The 27,444-nt window shown below is 34.3% G+C and overlaps 1 protein-coding gene across 1 annotated transcript in view; it reads right to left on the bottom strand.

Moving 5' to 3' along the window:
- Nucleotides 1-26,793, bottom strand: part of LOC118204523 (dnaJ homolog l(2)tid, mitochondrial-like) — a 93,886-nt gene extending 67,093 nt beyond the window's left edge. Inside the window, exons 1-2 of the mRNA XM_085808513.1 lie at nt 26,524-26,793; nt 26,252-26,385 (exon numbers count right to left, since the gene is read on the bottom strand). Of these exons, the coding sequence (XP_085664639.1) occupies nt 26,252-26,385; nt 26,524-26,671 (282 nt within the window). The 5' untranslated portion in view covers nt 26,672-26,793. The remainder of the gene's footprint in view (nt 1-26,251; nt 26,386-26,523) is intronic.
- Nucleotides 26,794-27,444: the final 651 nt, after the last annotated feature.

Raw genomic sequence — 27,444 nt, 5'->3', positions numbered from 1 at the left:
ATATATAATTACACTAAGAATATTTAAAATGCTATGCAAATAAAAGTTAGATGACCAGATTATAACAAAATACACAAGGCTACCTGACTTAAGAAGGGTTTCCATAGCTCTGAACTGCGAGTATTGTTCGTCCCCATAGAACTTGGCATATAATTAAATTTTCCAACCACCACTTTATAATTTATTCTTATATCTTTATTACCGCTAAAAAAAACTCCTTACATACAGTGCACTCAAATACATTCTTAGCTATCCTCTCGCACACCACATCCATACCAATCATGCATCGGCTTCCTTTTGTTTACCCTTGAAACAACTAGTTTTTCCAGTTGTTATGTAACTTCTGCCCAGAAATCTCTCCTCTTCCACAAAGAAAAAGTTCTAGAAAGAATTTTCGCTTACAGGGAACTTTACAGCTGCATTCATGGAAAACTTTCTATAGAAATCTAAGTACCTTCCATGTATATTAGATATGAAAAAAACATCATCTAAACTTCATCCAGGCAGCCTACTTGTAAAGAACTGCACATGAGACAAACTATCAGAGTCCAATCCACTCAACCACCCATGAGTTATTACAACAAAAGAGGAAATAAATTATATAAATAAGATGCAAAATTTTTTTTATCAGAATGGGAGAGTTAGATATTTAAATTAACTAAATCCTATGAAGCTGTGTTTCTGATAGTGAAAGTAAACAGCAGTAATATGCATGACATCAAATTAAACCTAAGCTACTCTAGATTATTCTATAAAGAACAGGAAATTTCTAACTATTTTCCACCCTCCCCCATCTCTCATAACCATGGAGCTCAAGACTAGCATATCCACTACTCTTGGGTGATCATGATTATAGACAATCGTGCTGATGATAGTTTCGATTTCAGTACCCAATCATGATATTGATAATGAAAAATTTATGAGATGCCAAATTTCTGAAATTCTCTGTTTAAGCAAAAACAGGTCACTGTGTACATGGGTAGAATAACAGCATGGGCAATGTCAAGTTTGTGCACAATGCCAAATTTGTGCATTTCTCTGATGTTTCTTTAAGTGAAAAAAGATCCACTATCATGGGGATAACAACAGTTCAAAAATATTAAATGGAGGATTTCATGAAAACGATATTTTATTACACACTTTTCTTTTTCTTTTTTTTTTTTTTTTATTTTATTGACTGATTGCTCTTTTATGGAATTCTTATTTCACAGCCATTTTCAAAATGGCTGCTGCCTTTCATGTACTGGCTTAGCAAAAAATTACTTGGCAACTAGGGAGATATGCAGACAATCAGAATGTGCCCTCGTCTTTTCAAAAAATGCTTCTGCAAAGCATTTTTTTCCCCTTCTCTCTACATATAGCACGATCTGTTTTCACTTAAAAAAAGCATCACAGAATTGCACAAAGTCAATATTCATATAACTTTAGCACTGCACACAGGCCAAAACAAACATATGCTATGCATAAACCTGAGCTGCCACATTTTTGGTGCAACAAAACTAAATAGTGTGTTTTTAAGGTAAGGGCCGTTTTGTTGTTTACTATAATATGTGTTGCGCTGGTGGCAACAGGTGCTTGTGCCGTGTCCCAGCATTCCTTGAAAACAACTCTGCTCAGTTGCAGCTCTGTAGGTATCCAGTATGATCTGTTCTATGTCTTTAAAATGTTGAAGATTATCGAATCGCCTGCCCCGTGCAAGGTACGGTCAGAGATATGGATTTGGGTACTTACGTATTAACGCAACCAGGCCAAAATTCGCATAAATCGCCAAATTTCGCTACCCTACTTACAGCAACCCTACGTGTTATACGTAGTTTTGTAAAAAGAAAAAATAACACTGGGCGTGTACTACCACAGCAATGGTTTTCGGCGGAATTTGCCGAGAAAAGAAAGAGACTTTTTTGGTTACTGTACCTAACAGAAGCACCGTTACCCTCATGGATAAAATTTGAGAAAATATCAAGGAAGGATGCATCATTTATTCGGATTGCTGGAAAGGATACAATACAAGTGAGTTCGAAAATGCTGGATTTCTGCATGGAACTGTTAATCACAAATATAACTTTGTGGATCCCAACACGGGCGTTCACACACAACATGTAGAGCGCACATGGGGCTCAGCCAAATGGCGCAACAAAAAACAGAGAGGAACAGCTCGTCATCATCTTGACTCATACCTTATCGAATTTATATGGCGCCAAGCTCAAGCTGTTAATGGCGAAGACGGTTTTCAATCAGTGCTAAAAGCAATAGCCAAAAGATTTCCGCCGAAAAAATAATTCTGCAACTTATTCAAATTCGAAACCGAAAGGGTTTAATTGCTATTTTATATTTTAAAACAAAATAATATAAAAAACTGTATTAAAAATTATCTGTAATTAATAAATGTAAATTTTCTTTCTATTCATACATTTTTACTCAAACTTACAAATCGCGCCAACCTGGTTGCGATAATACGTAAGTACCTGGGTTTGGTGGTAAGAAACTTGTCTATTGCAGACATTCACAGGCAGATTTGTGGAGTTTACGGTGCTACTGCCTTGAATAAAGAAAAAGTGCGTAAGTGGGTCAGAGATTTCAACACTGGCCGTGACAGCGTCCATCATGAGTCCCACTCTGGTTGCCCCTCTGTGATCACAGATGACATGGTGACTTCAGTTGAAGTAAAAATTCTTGAGAACAGACGCTTCACCAGAACAGACGTTTCTTTCAAACGCATTTCCTGAAGTGTCTAGTCTAAGATGTGAAAACGGCCGTGACCTGTTAGCTATCGGAGCAGGTGGCAAGTTTCTTTGAAGAGGGTATTCAAAATCTAGTTCTAAGGTATGATAAGTGTTTAAGCAAACTTGGCAACTATGCTGAAAAATAGAGAAATGTATGTAGAATCTGCAAATAAATTTGGTTTTTGAAAATTTTCTTTCGTTTGGTTTTTATTCTCAAACGCCCTTACTTAAAAAACGCCCCTCGTATTTTGGCAGCATACCGCTGCATCAAAACTTTATTACCAAACTTAGTGTTTTATTACCTATGTTTCTTGTTTTTTTTTAATTTTATTCAATGATTGCTAATTTACGGAATTAATGTGCCACCATTCTGAAAATGACTGGCAAAAAATTAGTCATCATAGAGTTCTTGAATGCTTTCTAAAGTCAGAAACTAATTCATGACTTTTCGATAGAGCTGCAGATAATCAGAAAGTACCCAATTTTCTTAGCTGGTCTTGACATATTTATAAAAGAATCAGGGCTACACATGGATACATTTTGAGCTCTCATTTATATACCTCTGCAATTTTTACACTAACAAGGGTGAAATGCTTTAAGCATTTGTTCTGTTGTGCAAACTTTAATACATCATTACATTATAAAAAAATGAAATTGTAACTATGTTCCTTCTACTTGTTCATTTTTTTTTAAAGGGTAGGTACATGGATCTACATTTTACATAATTTAAATTTTACTATTCATCTCTTACATAACTGCTTCAGATTAGCAGCAAAAGTAGTTTTATATAACTTTAAAAACAGAACATATATGAGGTGACTTCTTTTCTTTTTTTTGGCCAGTTTTATATATCATATCATTTATATTATTCTAAGGTTGTGGCTCTTGGTCACCACCCTCTTTTTTAGCATTTTAGTAATATATGAAATGAGTTAATAAGTTTCGATATAATACTGCCAAAGGTACTGAAATTGTCAAAGGCATGAACTAGTAATAATATTTAAAAAAACAAAAAGAGAGAGAGTCGGCTCCAAAGCATGTGGAATGGTGAGGTTGAACCGGGCGGCAGAAATGAGTCAAGTAAAGAATCGCCCAATTATTTGGCACGTTTTATTTCCTGCTTTTTATAAAATTAATAAGTATGCCAATTGTAGTATCCAAGCAAATTTTGGAGCTCTGGAGGAGAACGTATTTCAAAACATTTTTGTGTATGCTCAATACATATTTTAAATTGAGAAGTTCTAGATGGGAATAGATGAGACAGAAGCAGTTACTTGAAGCAATCCTTTGAAAATCTGTTACTCTTTGTTCTCTGGCGGAATTGTGAGAGTTGATAACGGCTTTACAGGTACATTTATTTAATCCAAAGGCAGAATTTGCCCAGAAGAACTATTAATTTCATTTTGGCATCTTGCATTGGTTCATGATAAATGTTGGTTCACTTTTCAAATTGTTGCCACCAAATATTAGAGCCCTGCATTATAGTTAAAGAAATTAAATAATGAAGAATCTGCATAAATGTATGTATGTTTTTCATATTGTGATAAAACAACAGTACCTAGAGCCATCAAATTTTCAATAGCGTACGTTTCCACCCAAATATGGGCATCTGGAAGCCCAAATTTGGAATCTGGAATTTGTTTTATTATCTATTTCATATTTTGTAAACTTCAACGAATTTTTTTATTAACAAACTCGGCGATTTTAAAGCGAGCAGTGGGAACATTATATAGAGAAAAAGAACATTTTTTTAATCTTTAGAGTGCGAGACTACGTATTGAAAACTCTAACAGGGTTGCCACTTAAATCGCGGAATGAAATTCCCCGACTTTTCCAGGTGTGTTTTAAAAACATTCCAGTTTATCCGCATAAAGCACATTCATTGGCTGTGCTAAGAGGTAGATTAATTATGGTACCACTTGAAAACACAAAAATTTGCCAATTACATATTACTTATATATATATATATATATATATATATACATAATCTCCAAAGCATTACTATTACTAAATATAATAGGAGTTGTTTTCTCCACATAAGATTGCGATTATAATCTGTGTAATCTGGGATAAAAAAAAAAAAAGGCTTTTTTGGCAGACATTTTGCAGCTAAACGAAAGAAAGAAATCTATTTAATGATATTTTTAAATAAATTCAGGTATTTTATATTTATTTAGCAGCATACATAAGCAAAAAATATGTGCATTAAATTTCGTGATGGTATGTCATCATACTGCTCGAATTAGTTTCAGGATTATGATAGAAAATATTTGCTGAAATTTCAAAGTATTATTTACTAATAATAAATAAATTTAGAGGGAAGAAGCAACATTAAAAACAACTAATAACATTAAAATAAAGGGTTGTAGTAGACTTTAAGATATCCCTTGTATTATGGCGAAGTTGTTGTTTCATTTATCGTCAAGTTGTTGTTTCATTTATGGTAGCCTGAGTAGTTGAATGTTACGGAAATTCTATTGTGACTTAATCGGGTGCATGATTCTGGGAAATTTTGAATCATGGGATGTTTTGTAAGTGTGGTTGGTTTTATTGTTTAGACAGTAGAATGGCTGATTGTAGTAAGATTAACTTGAAGTTTTATTGTTTAGACAGTAGAATGGCTGATTGTAGTAAGATTAACTTGAAGTTTTTGTACGATTTGGAATGAAAGGGGAAAAGAGCATTAATTGACTGGTGTGTTAGTAGACATTAAAAGTGTACTGTATGTAAGAAGGATATGCATCTAGTCGAATGTAAAAACCATTTAGATGGAATTGAATGGGTTTGTAGAAAGAAAGGTTCAGATGTGGCGACGCCGATATATGGATTCAAGTTCAGATAATTTTAGGAAGTTTTTAGATGCTGTTAAGGAATTTTGTGTGCCACAGACTAAAGACGAAGAAACTTCTAAATAGAGTAAGTGGATATTTGTTTTTTGCAGTGCTTAAATATATAACATGTTTTTCCTTTTTTATGTTATTTTAGAGTTTGGTTTAAAATATAGTTTATTGAGATTATGTATTTTTGTTTGCCTGTATTGTAGAATTGGGTGCTCCTTAAGTGAAAATATATCGATGTGTATGGACAAAGTGAAGAGAGTGCACAATGCAAGTTTGTGCAATTTTTGGATTTTTTTAAGTGAAAATAGGTCGAAATGTACATGGATAAAGTCAAGGGAGTGCGCAATGCCATATTTGTGCAATTCGGCGATTTTTTTTCCAAGTGAAAATCAGTTGATGTGTACATGGATACCAAGGTTGTGCAATTCTTTGCCTTGTTATTTTGGCTTTGTGTACCGGCGATTTTTTCCACAAAAATCGCTGATATGCAAGCCAAAATAGTAAGTCAAAGAATTGCACAAACTCAGTATCCATGTAATGCCAAAAGTCGCCAAGGGATACCCTAAAATATACTTTTACCAAATAAAGATATTTACTTAATTGAATTAAAATAATCAATATTTTGGTGAATATAGTTACGAGGGTTGGAACTTTAATAGTGGCAACACAGCTGAAAAAACGCTACGCAACAAAACCAAAGAATATCGCGTATACCACACGTAAACTGCATCCCTACCTTACCTCTCAGCAAAAAGACTTGTCCTGCCTACGTCACGCGCATGCGGAGTGACGCGATCCTTGTATTAGCTTGCGGTCTAAAGTAAGTGTTGTCGGGATGTTTTCAAAACAAGAACAACGATGTTCGATAACAATTGAATGTGCCAGAGGTCGTACAGCACGACAGTGTCATCAAGGGCTTCAAGAGGCTTGCGGGGAATCTGAATAGCCTTACAGAACCGTAGCAAGATGGGTGAAAGCATTCAATGAAGGACGCCAAAACGTGGCAGACATGCTGCGGCCAGGTCGTCCGAGTGTCAGCGATGCAGACGTGCAAGCTGTTGCCGCACTAATGGACAGTGATCGCCACCAGACGATTCGTCAGCTGGCCGGACAAACAGGATTAGCGCATACGACTGTGCTGCACATTCTGAAGGAACGCCTGTCCATGACAAAATTGCTTCACGATGGGTTCCACATCAATTGACGGAAATGCAGAAATGTCTATGATACGATGCTGCCCGAACCCACCTGGAAGCGCTATGAGCGCGAAGGAGATGCTTTTTTATGCCGCATCATTACGCTGGATGAGACTTGGGTCCGATCGTACCAGCCAGAACTGAAACGCCAATCAAATGAATGGCATCATAAGTCACCACGACGTTAAAAATTTCATCATAACCCCAGCAATGTGAAAGTTATGGTGATTCTCGTGTACGACTGTGATGGTGTCATCCTAACGCATACCGTTCCCTCACAGCAGACCGTCACTGTGCAGTATTACTGCTCATTTTTGGAGCACAATCTCCGACCAGCTTTGAGAAAAAAATGGCGACACTTTCTGCAGAACGCTCCTCTCATTTTGCATGACAATGCTCGGCTGCATGCAGCACAAGCTGTGACTGATTTGTTCAAGCAATGGGGCTGGGAAGTGCTTTACCATCCACCATACTCCCCAGATCTAAGCCCTTGTGACTGTGACTTAATTCCTAAGATGAAAGAACCACTTCATGGCACTCGCTTCCAAACCCCTCCCGAGATTCTTGCGGCAGTAGACCGGTCCATTCAAACTATCAACAAAATAGGCGCGGATACAGGTTGCGACTTCCACATCGTTGGAAACGGGTTGTACACAATGCTGGCGACTATATTGAAGGACTGTAAAACATGGTGACATGAATCACTTTTGTATTTCTTGTAAATAAATAGTTGCCACTATTAAAGTTCCAACCCTCGTATATTAAATAGTTAGCCTAGATAACTAATTACTATATTTATATTTTAATGCAAAATGACAAATAAGGCATTTATTAAGAAGAAAAAAAAAGGTTTAAAAGATTTTGTGGTAAAATCGTAGTATAAGCTATGGTCTTCGCATGATTTTGAAAATTATCGCCAACACCAAAATGACCAATTTACTGCTCATCATAATGTTGCCAAATCCTGTGTGTCATACATGGAGGCTATTCTACCCTCCATGGTATTGTATACTAGGGATTAAACCAATTTTCTTTTATACGAGAATATGTATTTTCTTTAGTTTAAAATGCACTGAACATGTGCATGTGAGTCTCTATTCTCAAGGTTACTGGAAACCAAAGTTGCTGGAAACTTGCTTTGCCTTTCTAATTGAAGCTGCAAAAATTGGCTCTAAGCCAGCTGGCCCAATGACATCCACATGATACATAAGGCTGTGTTCAGACGGGGGCATAAGTGGTTAAAGCCGAGCTGTGTTGCCTAGGCAACCAGTCTGTGCTACGTCACATAATCTGGTTTAAGGCTCATGGCACAAGGTTCCTGTGGAGCAATTCATAACGACAGCGATGAAGCTGTACACTCCGACATTAATTTCCCCCTCACCCCCGCTAACTGCGATTGGACTTGATCCAAAAAAGAAGGAGAAACATTCTCTCCTTGTATGACTCACTTCTCGCGTTATGCAATGGACAGTAAACAACACTTGTAATCATCGCTAGATATTTTTTTTTTTTTTCTAATACCTAATAAATTTGTTTCTTGTGTTTGCTAATATAATGATTGTGTTCCTTACATCGGCAGCTTGGATTACACTTTATTAAGGTAAGAACTTTAATTCTGTTTTATTCATCTGCTCGTCTCGATTTAGTGAAGTTGTAACAGTAAAAAAAAAAAATGAACCACGAATACCTTCAACAATAGATTATGAGGCCGAGAATATGTTTACTTCAACTAAACGCATAAAATATGTCGAGATAAGCTATCAAGAATAAAAAACAGAAAAGATACTTTGCCATAAATTACCGCTGGATAATCCGAAAAAGGAAATAGCCAGGCCTGTCTTCAAAAGCGAAACAAAACTGCATAGTTGTGTACTGTGCATTCAAAATACAGAAGCAGAAATGGCTACTAGCTGCGAAAATAAATATTCGATCATGAAACTAAACAATAACAACAATCAAGTGTGGAAATACAAACTTGAAATGATCCTGAAAAAGGAAAATTTATGGGATTTAATAGCAGATGATACACCAAAAGAAATAAACGTTGAATGGAGAAAACGAGATGAACAAGCACAAGCTACCATTAGTTTACTCGTAGAAGACAACCAAATCGTATACATAAGAAATAAAACGACAGCCAAAGAAATATGAAATGAATTAAAGAAAATACATGAATGAAAGAATCTTTCCAGTAAACTTTACCTTCTGAGAAAGCTGTATACGTTAAAAGCAGAAAACGAATACAAACTCGAAGAACATGTCAACAAAATGCTCGAAATCGTAGACGAACTGCGAGGAATCGGTGAAGAAATAAAGGACAGTCACATTGCAGCGCTCTTACTAAGCAGCTTACCAAAAAGCTACGAAAATCTTATTACAACTTTAGAAGCACGCCCAGAAGAAGAAAAAACGCTGGAATACGTGAAAACGAAACTCATCGACGAATGCCTGAGAAGAAAAGAAGGCACGCGAGCAGAAGAAACAACTGCCTTCAAAAACAAATTTTAATACAAAATTCAAGCATTTCAATCAAAGAAGGTGCAATTATTGCAAAAAATTAGGACACCTAGAAAAAGAGTGCAGATTCTTAAATAACCACAAAGAAAAAGATAAAAACTAAAGTAACTCATTTTTCAAGAATGAAAAGCAAACGAATAAAGGAAACCATGGAAATAAACAGAAAACGAAAGTTGCTGTAAACGAGGATACACATGAAGATGAAAACGAAAATAAGAATCATGAGAAGACTGAGAATTACACGTTCGAAGTCACCAGAGAAAGAAAATTTCAAAACTCAAACTGGTCAGTTGACTCAGGTGCTACTTGTCATATGACCGATAACATAAACTTTTTCCCCAAATTGGATAGAAGCAAAACTGAGCAGATAACAATTGCTAACGGCACGCAGATGAAGTCCGAAGGTATAGGAGAAGGATACTTACACTGTACAGACGACGAAGATAGAAATAGAAGTGAGACTCGTAGATGTTCTGTACGTTCCTGACCTAGAAGGAGGATTGATATCTGTACGAAAAATTACAAAGAAAGGATTCACAGTTGAATTTGAAGAAGATATTTGCAGAATAAAGAAGAAAAATAAAACCATAGGAATTGCTAAAGCAGAAGGAAATTTATATACCATAGTTGAATCGCAAAGAAAAACAGCTAAAATTGCAACTGCAGAAAGAAGAGAAAATAGTATAGATCTTCAGCATAGAAGGCTAGGACACAGAAATTGTGAAGCAATCAAGAGGCTAAAGAGTGATGACCTGGCAACTGGAATAAGGATTAATGGAGAAGCCAAGAAGGAAAAAGAATGCGAATGCTGTATCAGAAGCAAAATGACTGAATTGCCGTATCCCAAGCTAAACAACTATAGAGCAAAATCAGTTCTAGACTTGATACATTCAGATATTTGTGAACCAATCGGTACGACATCACTAGGAGGAAAGAAATACTTCATAACATTCATCGACGATCATTCGAGACACACAACGATCTATCTGCTAGCTACAAAAGATGAAGCTATCTCCAAATTAAACAATTTGTAACCATGACGAAGAACAAATTTGGAAAGAAGCCAAAAGTCTTAAGAACAGACAATGGAGGAGAATACACAAGCAAAGAGATTGAAGACTACCTAAAGGAAGAGGGAATCGAACATCAAACCTCCGTAGCATATTCACTGCAACAGAACGGTAGAGCAGAAAGAAAAAATCGATACTTGATGGAAATGACAAGATGCCTGCTACTCGATTCAGGACGCAAAAGAGAATTTTCGGGTGAAGCCGTAATGACAGCCACCTATCTACAAAATAGGCTACCATCAAGATCAGTTGAAAAAACACTGTATGAACTATGGAATAATAAGAAGCCGAATCTAAGCCATATCAGAGTTTTCGGCAGCACAGCTTATTGTCGAGTTCCAAAGCAGAAAAGAAGCAAACTAGACGAAAGAGCAGAAAAAGGAATTCTTGTTGGATATAGTGACTGTACTAAAGGATATAGAATTTACATGCCACATGCAAACAACGTCGTGATCAGAAGAAGCGTAATATTCGATGAAAACAAAAAAGAAGAAGTGCCTCTTCAGTTAAATGATCGGCATGAGGAAATAGAATGGCCTTTTAAAGAAAATAAATTGACAGAATAACGTCCAAATGTTATTACAGAGGAAGTAATTGAAACAGAAGAAATTCCCCTATTACCGAGAAGATCCCACAGAACGACTAAAGGAATCCCACCAAACAGATTCTCATACATGGCTAAGAATGAAGAAATCAAAGTTCCTAAAGACTGGGAAGAACTGCAAACTTTTCCTACCAAAGAAAAGGAACTGTGGTTAAAAGCTACGGAAGAAGAAATGGAAGCACTGAAGAGGAACAAAACATGGGAACTAGTCGATCTTTCAAAAGGAAAGAAAGCAATTGGAAACAAATGGACATTTAAAACAAAATCCGACGCTTCAGGAAATGTTATCAGATACAAAGCTCGTTTAGTAGCTAAAGGATATTGCCAAAAATTTGGGCACGACTACGACGAAACATTCGCACCAGTCGTAAAGTATACAACAATAAGGACTATTTTGGCAATAGCAGCTCAAAAGAAAATGCACGTAAATCACTTCGATGTAAAAACAGCTTTTCTATATGGAGATATGAAAGAAGATATATATATGAAGCAACCAGAAGGCTACATCTCTGCTTCAGAAGCAAATAAAGTCTGTAAACTGAATAAAAGTATCTACGGACTAAAACAGGCAGTCAGAAACTGGAATCACAAGATAGCTGAAATCCTGCGCAAACAAGGATACGTTCAAGGAAAGGCTGATCCATGTTCCTTCACACTAATCGAGAAAAACGCAAGAACTTACATAATCGTTTACGTTGATGACATATTAGTCGTGAGCAACAAGTGTGAATCAATTCAAGAAGTTGAACGAATTCTCAAAGAATATTTCGACATTCGAAATCTTGGAGAAGTATCTACATATCTAGGAATTGAAATCGAAAGAGAAAAACACGGAAGCTTTAAACTTCATCAAGCTAACAAGATTAAGAGTATGATCAAAAAATTCGACGGAGAGTCACCAAAGAAACTAAGCTATACACCCATGACTACGAATTTTACGAAGAACCAAAACAATGAGGATGACGTTTTTCCCGATAATCGGAAGTATAGGGAAGCAGTGGGAGCACTTTTATATTTAGCAACAGTATCAAGATCTGACATAACAAATTCTGTTGGAATACTTAGCAGAAAAGTAGAAAATCCATCAACATTGGACTGGAACGGTATCATTAAAATCATACGATATCTGAGAGCTACAATTAATTTCAAATTACATCTAAAATCCAATGGTGCACCAGTCATCAAAGCTTACAGTGACGCTGATTGGGCAGGAAATACCTCCGACAGAAAATCCACATCCGGATATATATTTCAAATAGGAAACAGTACGGTATCATGGGGAAGCAAGAAACAAAATTGTGTCGCCTTATCTTCGACAGAAGCCGAATACATCGCTCTAGCCTTAACATTGCAAGAGCTACAATGGATTAGACAACTGATAGGAGATTTAGGTTTCGCTGAACAGGAAGCTAATGTCGTATTCGAGGACAATATATCTTGCATAAATCTTTCCAGAAAAGAAAAAAGAAGCAGTTACACCAAACACATCGATGTGAAATATCACTACGTATGTGATCTACAAAATCAAGGGATTGTTAAATTAATACACTGCAACAGTAAAATGATGTATGCAGACATGTTCACGAAACCTTTGCCCAGACAACAGCTGGAATTTTTATTAAAAGGAATCGGCCTTACTTCGGACAGAACAGCTCATCGAGTGGGAGATTGTGGAGCAATTCATAACGACAGCGATGAAGCTGTACACTCCGACGTTAATTTCCCCCTCACCCTCGCTAACTGCGATTGGACTTGATCCAAAAAAGAAGGAGAAACATTCTCTCCTTGTATGACTCACTTCTCGCGTTATGCAATGGACAGTAAACAATGCTTGTAATCATCGCTAGATATTTTTTTCTTCTAATACCTAATAAATTTGTTTTTTGTGTTTGCTAATATAATGATCGTGTTCCTTACATTGGCAGCTTGAATTACACTTTATTAAGGTAAGAACTTTAATTCTGTTTTATTCATCTGCTCATCTCGATTTAGTGAAGTTGTAACAGTAAACAAAAATGAACCACGAATACTTTCAACAGTTCCAAGGTTTCAACTTTATGCCGAGTTTGGGATAAGCGTCGGACCTATCAGAGCAAAGCGAAAACGAAGCGGCTTTCTGCAGACGATTTCGCTGTTACATCAAAGGCGACATTTTTTTTTAATATGGGGCACATCGTATCCGAATGAGTTGTAATCGTATCAGAACGAAATAATGAGTTGATCTCGCAAGAAATCTACGATGATGACATGCATTTTTTAATACGTTTTCACAATAAATTGAAAAATATGGATGAAACTCGTAAAGCGAAAGTGAAGCTTAGGATCGTGTATGCAGTGTATGATCCTGTAGATCAGCGCTGTCCAACTTATCATAGCCCGCGAGCCATATTTACTTCACTAAACATTTCGGGGGCCAAGATGGTTGATAAATGAAAAGTCAGTTTATGTTAATTAAAAAATATTTTATTTATACTAAAAAGAAAACTAACATATTCGGAATATATTAATGAGAACATTGTGGCCATAATTGTTTAGCAACAATATCTTTTATGTCCACATCAATATTTGTCGTGGCAAATCTAATTATATCTTCAAGAGTGGAATCTTTCAAACTATTTCTATATTTTGACTTTATATATTTCATATCGGAGTATGCACGCTTCACAGATATATGTACTTCTGAACATTAATACAATTTGAAGTCCAAAATCTCTCAATTTTGGCATTTCTCTTTATCTAAAAATTGTAATATTTCTATTCCAGTTACTCCACGAGATGTAAAAAATGCATCAGCCTGCAGATCGCATAATTCTATTTGATATTTAAGATCAACGGAGTTGATATCAATATTAATTGGATCACAAAATTAATCACTAGATGGTTTAAGATCATCAAATTGAGAAAATCTTTCATTGAAATCTGTAATTAGCATATCCAATTTTGGTAGAAATATTTTTAAATTCGCTTCTATATTACATTCCTTCATTTCTCCATAGATCTCTTTGCAAGATTCAAAATGAAATAAATTATTTTGCTCCAAATTAAACCTTAACAATTTTAATTTGTTTCTGAATCCAGTAACATATTGTTGCGTGCGTACGGGTTCATTATGAAATGAATGCACAAGTCCGATGAAAAATGAACAAAAATTTATTATTATCACAACAAAAATGCTTAAATTTTCTCAAATTATCATGCAGTATTACAATATCTCACAGTAGTTATCTTTTAACTACTCAAATGTCCAATAGAACGTAATTCAAAACAGCTAAAGAACGCTAATCCGCGAATTCGCTACAATCAACAACAGTAGTTTTTTAAACAACAAACTAAACAACTACTACAAACTGAGATGTTTTCCTCCTTTTATAAGATTTTAAAATCACGCGCTAGAATTTTCCAGCACTTTCTCGAAATCAAAAAGAGATATTTATTTATTTAACGCACGCGCTCTTGTATTTTTAATTTTTCCGGCTTAGCTTTCTTTTAATATTCGTCACGCGCTGCACTGCGCGAGAAATAAAACCATTTAATTTATAATTGAACTAACATTAGCTTTTTAAATACCAAATTCGTAACAATATTTATAAAGGCAACACACATTTTGACCTTGTCCTTGCAAAGATTTATTCAAAATATTTAAATAATTTGTAATAACCATTAGGAAAGCAAGTGAATAAATAAAATTTTTATCAACTAAATTTGCCGTCAAATTTTCATCGACGGCAATTTCTGTGAGAAAAAAATAAACTTCTTTTCGAAGTGTAAAGAATCGCCTCAAGCACTTTCCAGCACTTAACCAACGAACGTTACTATGTAAAAGCAGATCTCCATACTCAGTTTTCAATTCATCCAAAAATGTTTTACATTTTCGGCGTGTAAGAGAACGATTTCCGCCGCGAATTAAATTAGTAATTTTGCAAACCTTGTCCATTATGCCTTTTAGTTGTAGGGATAAACCACATAATGCCTCCTGTTAGATAATACAGTATATTATTTATATATGTTATAATTTTATTAATGTTATTTTATTAATTTTATTAATGTTATTAATTATATTATATGTTATAATTTTATTAATAACGCATGCGAGTGTAACATACGACATGTTATTCCTTCTTTTTGCATAAGTCCCGCGAGCCAATATTTTTGCCCGTCATAGCTCTAGCACCGTCGGTTACAACAGCAGTGCACTTGTCAAATCTGCCATACTACTCTACTGAACATTTTAATTGTTTGTAAATATCTTCAGCTTTCTTTATTTCATGTAATAATTTTAATTTTAAAAGTTCTTCTGAATAATTATAGTTTTCATTTACAGATCTTATAAAGATAAGCATTTGATTTGTATCGGAAATGTCTGTGCTTTTATCCAATGCTACCGAAAAATTGCAGCAACTATTGATTAGGTTTCCTAATTTATTAGTGACTTGCATGCTAATCTCATTTACACGTCAGCTTACAGTCTGGTGAGAAAGTGATACTGTTTGAAATTTTCTTACCATTTCATTGTCATTAAATGCTTGAGCCATTTTTATGGCACATTTTTTAATGAATTCTCCATCCAAAAATGGCTTCTTTGCCATTACTATTTCTAAACAAACTTCAAATGATGCAGCTACAGGTGCTTCTTGAAATTTTGGTTCTTGATTAAAATAAATCGTTTGATGATCCAGCTGCTTTTTCATTTTTTTCACTAGTGGTATTTTTATGTCTCGCGTGTACGAATGATACTTTTTTTCATGCATGTAAAGATAATGGTGCTTCAAGTTATATTCTTTACACACAGCTATGATTTGTAAACATGCCAAATACTGTGGTTTACCTTTTTTTTTTTTTTTTTTTCAGAATAAATAAATAATCTATCTTCTAGTAATCTTGAAATTCTCGATTTTCGAGGTCTATTTTTCTTTTATTAGTAGCACTAATATTCAATAATTATTTTAATTAATAAATACATATGAAATTAAGTTAATAATATTATAACACAGTTACCCCTCAACAAATTCTAGACAAGACTGCACTCGCATGATTGCAGGAATCAACCAAATAGCGCAGGTTAGTGTGCGCATCACGTGCGCCAATCATAGATAAACAACAACCAACCACAAAAATATTAAATTTGGTGCCAAAGTTGAGCCAACCATCATCAGACGGATTGCTGCTGTATTCAGCCAGGTTAAGTGAAGTTATGCAAACTAAAGAGTACCTACTTTAAATTCAAATTAGATTTAAATTTTCACATAGTAAAATAATTTTATTAATAATAATAATTTAATAACATAAATTTATTCATAGTAAAATGTAATGGCGGGCCGTAAAAATAATTTGGCAGGCCGCCAGTTGGACAACCCTGCTGCATATGATTGATCCCATCCCTTATTTTTCATTTTATTATGAAAATTCTTTAAAAAATGCTTGCAAAAATGTTATTTTTTCTGTGAAAATTATTATTATTACAGTCAAAAGTCGTCAATCCAGACACCCATAATCCGGAATAATCTATAATCCGGACCTCAAAGCTACACACTTTCTGCGCATGCGTCAACGCGTAATGTGTTCACGCAAGCGCATATGCATTTACGCATGGGCATATGCATGTATGCATGCGCCTAACACGTTTACGCATGCGAGTTTAATGTATAACAAAAGGTATAAGCTAAGCTAAAATTATGTAATTATCTATTTCAGCTAATGTTGCAGATTGTGTTCTTCCTTAATCTTCGAATTGGATCCGGCTTATTATTTTTTGCAGACTGTTAGAGCAATTTCATAAAAGTAAGCTTGAACTTTCGATTATGTCAAATAGAATTTCCGATGCTGGAGGATCCGATGCAAAGGATCTACAAAGCGAAAGCATGTTTCGATTTCCATCAAACAAAAAGTGGAATTGCTGCAAAAAATTGATAAAGGCATATCTCTAACCATTCCGAAATCTGTTTATCAATTTCACGCTTTTCTGTGGGGCGAGGGGGACATTGTGGCGCGCAATGAACTGGAAGTTGGTCTGTGAGCACTATCCTTATCTTCAGGGCAGATGTTTTTACTTTATTCGGCTTATAATTCATTACTAAATGTAGTATTTCATCTCGATGTACTCTGATATGATTTAAATCAAATTCATTATAAATATCGCGAATACACATCAAATAGTTTTCTGGTTGCAATTTTTTAATTTCGACTATGCGTAATGTACGCTTTACGCATGCGCGCGTTGAAAGAAACGTTTAATAAAGTAAACAAATAAATATTAAGTTTTTTTTTTTTTTTTTTTTTTTTGTAAATTTTGATACCTTTTAGATCATAATTGTTCTTTATTTCATAAATTACGGTTTCATATTTTTAATTTTATAATTTCTGCATGGCATCTTACCAGATTTAAACTGATGATCTATAATCTGGAAAAATCGATAACCCGGAATCACCGAAGTCCCGACGAGTCTGGATTAAAGACTTTTGACTGTATTACTTTCTTTCTGTTTATTATTTTTGTATAAATTATAAGTATAATTTTCTTTCTGTTTATTATTTTTTATAAATTATAAGTATAATTTTCTTCCTGTTTAATTATTTTTGTATTTAAGAATAAATTTATTGAAAAAGCTGGAAATATTGTATTGCTATTTGCTTCAATTGCTGTTCTTTTTTTTTTTTTTTTTTTTCCAAACAAACTTTATGAATTAATTTTACTAAAACATCAAATCAATATCAAGAATCTGCTGCTTTTTTTTTACAGTAAAAATATTACTTTAAAAAAAAAAGAAAGAAAAGATATGGTACTTACGTATTATCGCAACCAGGTTGGCGCGATTTGCAAGTTTGAGTAAAAAAGTATGAATAGAAAGAAAATGTACATTTATTAATTACAGATAACTTTTAATACAGTTTTTATATTATTTTGTTTTAAAATATAAAATAGCAATTAAATCCTTCCGGTTTCGAATTTGAATAAGTTGCAGAATTATTTTTTCGGCGGAAATTTTTTGGCTATTGCTTTTAGCACTGATTGAAAACCGTCTTCGCCATTAACAGCTTGAGCTTGGCGCCATATAAATTCGATAAGGTATGAGCCAAGATGATGATGGGCTGTTCCTCTCTGTTTTTTGTTGCGCCATTTGGCTGAGCCCCACCTGCGCTCTACATGTTGTGTGTGAACACCCGTGTTGGGATCCACAAAGTTATATTTGTGATTAACAGTTCCATGCAGAAAACCAGCATTTTCCAACTCACTTGTATTGTATCCTTTCCAGCAATCCGAATAAATGATGCTTCCTTCCTTGATATTTTCGCAAATTTTTTCCATGAGGGTAACGGTGCTTCTGTTAGGTACAGTAACCAAAAAAGTCTCTTTCTTTTCTCGGCAAATTCCGCCGAAAACCCATTGCTGTGGTAGTACACGCTCAGTGTTATTTTTTCCTTTTACAAATAAACTTTCGTCTATTTTCACAATAAGTCCTTCGCCACCTATTTGCTTTCTTTCTTTTTCATCCATTTCAAGGGCACATATCTCCCGCATGTAATTATTCTAATCTATAACAGTTTTGTTAGCAATTCCCATCTCTTCTGCACAAAATTTAATTGAGGTTAACTCTTTACATCAACAATAAATGAAGCGCACCGCTGTCACAAATGAAATTCAGCTACCTTCAAACTAATTTCCGGTTCTCACACCCAAATGTTGATTGCACTCTTCGACATTACATTTCCAGAAGATTTGCTTTCCAAAATACAGTTTCATTTTATGAGAATTTTTACAAGTACGTTCGTTCGGTATAATTCCATATCCCTGCAACAATACAACAGCATCTTTTTCACTCGCAGGCAGATCCCAAATACCCATAGTTAAAGTATTTCAGGTCATTCAATATAACCAGTAAGAAAAATAATTTCTTTATGAAAAACTACGTATAACACGTAGGGTTGCCATAAGTAGGGTTGCCAAATTTGGCGATTTATGCGAATTTTGGCCTGGTTGCATTAATACATAAGTACCAAAGATATTTTCACTTATTTAAGAATAGTCACAATACAGGCTATCTGTCCACTTATCCTCAAGATTTTTTTTAAAATTGGGCATAATTAGAATATATTTCTCGTAAGAGAAATTATATATCAAATTTGAAGAAGGTTTTATATATATAAATATGCATGTGCATGTTTATAGTATAGAGAGTACTATAGTACAATGCAGAAATATTCCATACTGCTTTGCACAGAAATATGTGCCAACCAAGTATTGGTCTCTCAAAAAAATATCTATAGACCATTTTGTTCTTTTTCTTTTTTACCTTCTTCCGTTGCGTCTTGGCTTATAAGAAGGGCAGATAAAAGAACATTCTGTTGAACCAGTAAAATTTTGTGGTGAGCTAAAAAAGGCCATGACACAAAATAACGAAAACAAGCACAGCAAGCGCGGGAAATCAATCGAGCTAGTAAACAGCGTGCGAGAGGTGTAGCCACATCCACACATGTGCAAATTTACCTTCTCTCATTGGTCACAGATTAGACCCCCGTCTCGCAGGTGTGAACTAAACTTCCGTATTTTATGCCCTTATGAGTATGCCTCTATGCTCTTTATGCCGCTGTCTGAACGCAGCTTAATTCGCCAAGAAAGTGATTGATTCCAACGTCAACGCAAAACTCGCTTTTTGAGGGTATCGTCGTATGAAATTCCCCGGCTTTTCAAGATTTTTACTAAAACTTTTATATTCCCCAACTTTTTCCTGAATTTTTGGTCAATTTTCAAATTCCTTGAATTTTCCGGGTTTTCTAGGTAATGTGGCAACCCTGTTCTAAAATTATTTCGCCATATTGCTGTTGAACTGAATTTTATGGCTTAAGTGCAAAGAACATGATATTTAATAAATATAAGTAACGCAAAAAATATTTTAAAAATGCCCCTTTGGGCATAAAGTAAAATATAAAAGCTTTCAGTTTTTTTTTTTTTTTTTTTTTTTTTTTTTTTTTTTTCATAAATTTTTACAGATACTCACAATGGCCTTCAGTGATATTAGTATTGCTGAATGCCTCTTTATACGTAAATGCATGTTTTGAAACTGACGAAATATCATTGTATGCTGAGTATTCTGAAAGGTACATGCCATGTTGCTTGCTCTAGGAAAAAAGCTCTGTTAGAATGGTGTATGAAAGGATTGATTGAATCATCATATGCATGTCCGAAATGTGGGAAAAGCATGAAACTGAGAGAAAGGAAGAGTAAAAAGGCAATAAATGATGGTTTTGAATGGTTTTGTAGAAATCCGTCTAGTAAGAAAAAGAGGAAAGGCATTATGTGTATAGGAGTGTAAGGAAAGGATCTTGGTTTAATTTCAGCAATATGAATATGTGCACAGTTTTGTTAGTGATGTGAAAGTAGTTTGGAAGGTGCTCTCTGAAATATGCAATCGAAGATCTGAATGCTTCTAATTACATGGTAATCGACTGGTATAATTTCTGTAAAGAAATATATATTCATGTTATGGTAAGAGATAGTTGCAAGTCTGATGGAGTGTATAAGACTGTTAAGGTTGGTGAAAGTAAGTTTGGGAAGATGAAGTATGGAAGAGGCAGACGCATGAAAGGAAATGGGTGTTTGGAGGAATTGAAAGAGATATGCACAGACATTTTTAGAGTGGTTCTAAATTGAACAAGTGCCTGCTTGCTTGATGTAATTATTGAATGGGTGTTGCCTGGCACCATGTCTGCCTATAAATGTCAGGAAGATGAGGGATTTCAGCATTTAGAGTTAAACCACAGTTTGACATACATGTACCTGGTAATAGACGCGCATACTAATACTGTGACGAATTCAAAAGACAAGTGGTAACGTAACTGGTTTATTTCTGTTTTTTCTAGGCTATATGCAAAAAATAAATAAATAAATAAATAAACTTATAAAATATTGATCTCACAACAGGGTGATAAGTTCCTGTTTAGATAAAAGTTCTTGTTTAGAAATAGTTCAAGATGAGGATAGGCTCAAGATGAGGCTGTCTTGAACAAATCAAATCAGCCGGTGGTTGCCGGACTGAGCTGTGTCCGAGCAGGATGCTCTTCGTAAGGTAGAGGCGAACCCGGCTACCTCGCTGTATCTCATGCAGAGATATTAGTATCGCTCTATGCAGAGCGAAGCAAAAATTTGCTCGTGGCCGAGCTGGAAAAAACCCGAGAGAATGTTTCTCTCTCTACTTACTGCAACTAACTCTCACTTTTTTCTTTCTCAGGAACTGCGTTCCATGATTTTTTTCAAGTTGTCCTGGGCGTGTCAGAAAAACTTCCAGGATCCTTATTTGTCCGTAATTTTTAGAAGCGTCTCTTGATTGGCGAGAGCACTTTAACAACTGGATATGATGAAGACAGCCTGGGAAAAAGTCCGTGGGAACTTTTTGATTCCAACTGGGGGTCTCAAACCGGGTGGTCTGAGACACTGAACCTATAAACTGATGAAAGGGAACTGAACAATGTCTCCTTTCAAACAACTAAAAGAGGAACAAAAAGCTGAGATTGTTTTGTGATTGCTGGTCACTTCCTCTTTCCTAGAATTCGCTAAGAAATACTCTGTCCGTGGGAAATTTCGAGGTGGTCATTCCTTTTCTGAGAACTTCGTGAGGGTCGATAAAATAGCTTAAGACATTACAATACCATTGAGGATGTGTGGACAGGAATCAAATGACTTCTTGTAAATTCTATGAATAAAACTGAAAAAAAATGCTCGATTCATATCCATATGAATTTATGTGCAAAAGAAGACATGACCACTCCATTAAGAAAGATTTAATTAGAATTTTTGGTAAAAGTATATTTACGAGTACCCCTTGGCGAAAATTGGTGATTTTTGGCTGTACACGGATACAAAGTTTGCACAATTCTTTGACTTCTTATTTTTATTACTTCTTATTTTTATTGACTTTATTAGCGGCGATTTTAATGCCAAAAATCGAGGCTACACAAAGATAAAATAACAAGTCAAAAGAATTGCACAAACTCGGTGTCCATCTACACATTGACCTATTTTCACTTTAAAAAAAAAATCACAGAATTGTAAAAACTAAGGCATTGCGCACTCCCTTGACTTTATCCATGTACACACATGCACCTATTTTCACTTAAAATAATATCAGAGAATTGCACAAATGTGGCATTGCGCACTCCCTTGACTTGGCCATAAAAATGAAACAACTATGCAATAATACAAGGAGTACCCTTCAGTCTACTCCAACCGAAGTTTTCTTGCCGACATTGTAAGAATTTATCCCACCTCTTTATACGTAATAAAATGCCTGACGAAGTGATGTTGTGCCTGATGAAGTGATGTTTTTTCACGATTCCAAAAATGATGCTGTTTTAGACGTTGATATACCCAGGCCATATTCATCTTAATAATAAAATTAATGGAGGGTAGGCTTTATGGAATACAGTCATTTTTTACATTAAAGTAAGTGAAAGTACTTGGAACTACTCTTATATGCTCCCTCAAGTCGCCAAACTCCACAGTGCCATATTACAATCTAAAATTTTTGTCTATAATTTGAACTTTAAGTCTAAGATGTGTCCAAAAACGCGGTTTTCGCAAATGCCACATTTTGAACACACAATTTAAGCTAAAAATCCGAGACAAAAACAAAAAATTTAGGTAGCAAAAACGTAAAGTTTATAACCAAAAATATTTGACACGAATTTATGCACACAGCGATATGTTTTAACTTAAAAAAACATCTAGGAATTGCACAATCTAGGCAGCGAAAGAATCTATGAACTACACACACCTCGCTTTAATAAATTAACATAACAACAATAAATTTCAAAGAACACCATGTACACACCGTTCTGTTTCAACTTTAAAAAGCATTGACGAATTGCACAATCTAGGCACTACACACTAATCAACAAAATAAACTAAAATAAATTTCAAACAATTCAAAAAAACAACAATAACGACAGAAATTCATACTAAAAAAACAATGAGCATAACATTCTACAAAATAAGAACAAGAATAAAATAAAATGCACTTACCATAAATCAATGCCTTTTCGAACAGCAGAAATACCAATTTCATGCCGCCACATAATCACTATCATATTTATACGACAGCCAGACAAAATAAATGTTCAAAACCTTCTTTTCCTAAATCCTTGTAAGATTTTCCAGCCATCCGAAAAAATAGTTGTATAAGGCTCAATCCACTCTTTAATACACTGTATGAGCTTTTCCTTACTTTTATCATGCACGGCCACTAAAAATAATCTCCCATTCCCTCTTGCAACCACGTCTCTCATTGCAACATAGGCCATTTCAAAACACGCACCACACAAACCAAGGAGCAATTAAACGAATCCACCAAACGTGTATTCAATGTCAGAAGGGTTGCGATAAAACATGCAATCGTGCCAAAAACCAACGCAAAATACATATTGCCACATTTGGTGATGTTACGGCTCTTATAAGAATAGAGCCAAGTACTTTAATTTTCAGTGTTTTGTAACGAATTTAAGTTTTTGAAACTTGCTATGTTTTTCAAACGATTTTCAGTTTTTCAAATTATTATGTTTTTTGCAAGGATTTTGAGTTTTTTAATTTTGTTTCCAATTTTTTTTTTTATTATTTATTTTAGTTTTTTGCAATTTTAAATGTCGACACTCTTGCATCTTGTTTTCTGGAGTTACAACCTCTCCAGAAGACATGACGCGAGAGCATGTCAAGTTGGTGATTGTGCCAAGCAGTGCAGCATTTTTCACTTTCCCCACAGAATTTAGGAGCAGCTAAATTTTTAAAATTTAGGGAGAAAACAGGTGGCAGAATTTTAAAGTCGCAGAGTTTACATCAAGCAGCAAAGTCTACCGCCAGTCCTGCAAGCAACCTAATTTGCCTATAATCACAGTAAAAAAGCATTTATTGTCTTCTGATTATAGTTTTGTGCAGTTTCATAATTCCAGCTAAATTTCCCACATTACCTTTCAAATAAACAACCCTTTTAAAGAAAATACTAAATAATTGGGTTGATCTTTACATTATGGTAACTTGGCAATTTTTTGGCGAAAATTTGGCGACCAACTCTCCTACAGCAACCCTCTATTTTTTCCCCCCGCCGCCATTTTGTCTTCGCGAAGTAAAGACATGTTTCTTTTCTTTTTATCTACTGAACACTTCTTCCAACAATCTACTAGCCGAATTACACTCATGCTAGAAATTTTATCTAACAAAACTGCCTAATCATGACAAATATTCACTGCAAAATTGGGAAAAAGTGCACAATAACATACTCCTTACGCGTTTTTCAAAATAACACATATACATAAACCATGTACACGTCGACTTATTTTTACTTAAAAAAACATCCCAGAATTACACAAAAATGGCATTGCGCACACTCTTCACTATATCCATGTACATTGCTTTTTTCTCATAAATTAGAAAAATTTCACGAAAATACATGACAATTTTCTGAATCTTTAAACCCGGTAAAAAGAACATATATGAAATTACCTGATCGCGAAAAAGTATATACCCTTTCCAAATATGAACATTTCCACATATAAAATAAATAAAATATCCAAAAACTTTTACCTCTAAATCATCTATTATATTATAAACGTCACCAACGAATTCATACTGCAAGCATTACAGATACTTAGTGTCAAATATTTAAATTATTTCCATGCACGTTTACTTCAACTAAAACGTATACCAAATTCCTACAAACATAAAATTCACAAAATAACTATCATTTAATTAAAATATAATTAAATTCAAAAACACTACTTAAAATATAAATAAGCACATACATTAAATTAATAAAAATTAGCTTACAATCCTAATTACTTTAAACTAAATCACTGCTAATAACAATTTTCCCAATAATACCAAATTACTTTAATTCCACCTTACATTTAAAACAATGCATAAAAATAATATCCTCAAATAATTAAAAATACTAACTTACCTAATCTTCTTCAGAATCTTGATTACGTGTCCGATAAACTTTTCTTATTTCTGTTTCAGGATCTTTAAAATCATACTTATAGTTCACAGCAAGGTACCAGGTAAAATAAATAACTTAATAAAACATCTTTACTTCTATCTCGCACAACCTTAAAGAAACACTTATTACTACCCCTTTCAATCTCACTAAATACCCATTTCGAATTCACTTTAGTTAGGGCCATGGGATCCAAAAATTGACGAACACTGTTTCACACAACACAGAATAAAGCCAAATACAAAATTTCCAGATTTTTTTCCCGATTTATTAAAGAACCGTAATTCGTCCATTAATATCACATGACATATCCCATGATCTCTCATTTCCCTCACACAAAATAATGTGTAATCAGAACTGAGTACTGCTCACATTATTACCAAAGTCCCAGGTAGTAACCTTTATCGCCTCCAAAATGTCGCCAAACTACCAGTTACCATATTCTAAAGATCAGCCAATAGTTGTTTCTAACGATAATTTTGAGGTGTAACCATTGCTTCAGGTTAAAATTTCAACACACAGATTCACTAACATTAATCTGCAAGGCTAAGTTAAACAAAAGCAAAAGTCTATTAACTAAAGAATGGGCATCTTCATGAAGGGCTTTTGAACGAAAACTAGTCTGCATTCACAATGCTCAGAATAAAAACCTTTAAAACGTTAACTAGCCACACCGTTCAGTCATCAAGAATTGATACAAGATTTATTATCAGTGTTTAGTGATCTTATCCATTGCAAAGAGAAAAGGCCAAATTGTAAAGCTACTTGTGCAAATAAACAAAATTTTATATCTATAATAACCAAGGCCCGCTCCAGAGGCAGCAGCTGCACTGAACGGCAGAATTCCTAAGTGGCAAAATTTTTAAAATGTATGTAGCTACAGGGTAGCATTTGGTAACTATCGATTCCCACACACACCAAAATGTGTAGTAGCTGCACTGATTATAACTGACTCTCAAAGAAAGATGAATATTGTATCATTTTACAATAACATGTAATGTTATTAATTTATAATAATAGTTTAAATGTTTGACACCAGTCATCTTTCAATTGGTAATTTATTTTCATTTATCAATTTACGAAACATTTTACATACATTAAACTATCAACATGAAGCCTAATTAAAATACAGCTCTTCACTGAAAAAACATTTCCATCTATCTGGCCCAAAACAAAACAATATTCTGCAAAGATTTTAGTTACAATAATTTACGCACTTTATAGCACAGATATCGATGCTTTAATTCTAATAAGCATGTAAGATCTTGTGTAATTTTCAAATGTTTAATTTTGAAAAGGAAAAAAATCTTTTAAAACATACTTACTTCATAAAATGCTTTTTTAATTTCTTTAGAACTTGCATTTCTCGACACTCCCAAAATTTTGTAATAGTCTTTTGCTGACAACACACCAGAAGTGTGAATTGCACGACAAATAGATGGTTGTATTTTCTCAGCAACTATAATTAAAGATTGTATGCAGACCAAAATGTATAATTCTTGCACCACAGTAAAATAAAATAACGATATACTAATTAATATATTTATATAAAACCTTTAAACATATTAAATAACTAATATAATATATTTATATCTACCTCTGAAGTATGAGTTACATTTTAATTTCGTAGAGTTTGAAAAACATTGCTGGGAAATAAATGTTTTTGAAACTGGCGAAATATCATCGCTAAACAAACATTTGCTTAATCTAACAGTGCACGGTCGTAAATTAGAATAACGTATCATAGTAATGAGTATTTACAATCCTTAAATTAAGAGTATACAGAATCACATGTGAATTCCATTCAGCCGCTGAAACACCGCTGAAGAGGGTAGAAGAGGCGAGAAATGCCCAATTTCTCCCATTCAATTGCTTGAGGCAGCTTCACGCGCCTCCCTTGGTGTTCAAAAGATGCAATGCTTTAACATTGAGAGATTGAAACAGTGGTTCCCAAGAGTGCTCGTACACTTATGATTTTCATTGAAATAGGGCTCTATCCATTAATTAAAAGTAAACTCTCTGAATGAGATTTTAATAATAAGATCTATAATCTATTCGTAACAAACTTACAAGAAATAGTTTTAAAATATAGCGAAACTTTATTTTTAAGAAATTGATAATCAAAAAATGAGAAACATTGTATCTCATAAAAGTCTTCGTACACTGAAATATTTTCGGATAAAATCGAAATCAGAATTATCGTTTGCCGCTTTTTTTTTTATTTTTGCATTGTGGTGGCATTTAAAAAATCCTTTGCTTTAATTTTTTATTGTTTACTTCATACATACATTGAACTGCGGTGCTTAACCACCAGGGTGCCTGGGCGCCATAGCCCTACCCCTCATCGAATAACATGATGAAAGTTTCGAATTATGAGAAATATAACAGAATGTGCTAAATAATTAAATGAGTAAGAGTTTAAATACATAATTGCTAATAGTTAAATACATATTTTTTTCCTTAAGTACCTAATTACTAATCCATTATAATTAACTATTTTTTTAACAACTATTTCACA

This window comes from Stegodyphus dumicola, chromosome X1 (genome assembly GCF_044657685.1).
Source record: "Stegodyphus dumicola isolate Sdum_Otavi_A_Nest chromosome X1, ASM4465768v1".
In the NCBI taxonomy this organism is placed as follows: Eukaryota; Metazoa; Arthropoda; class Arachnida; order Araneae; family Eresidae; genus Stegodyphus; species Stegodyphus dumicola.
The sequence above is the reverse complement of the archived record's forward strand: the minus strand, read 5'-3'. Positions and strand labels throughout refer to the sequence as shown.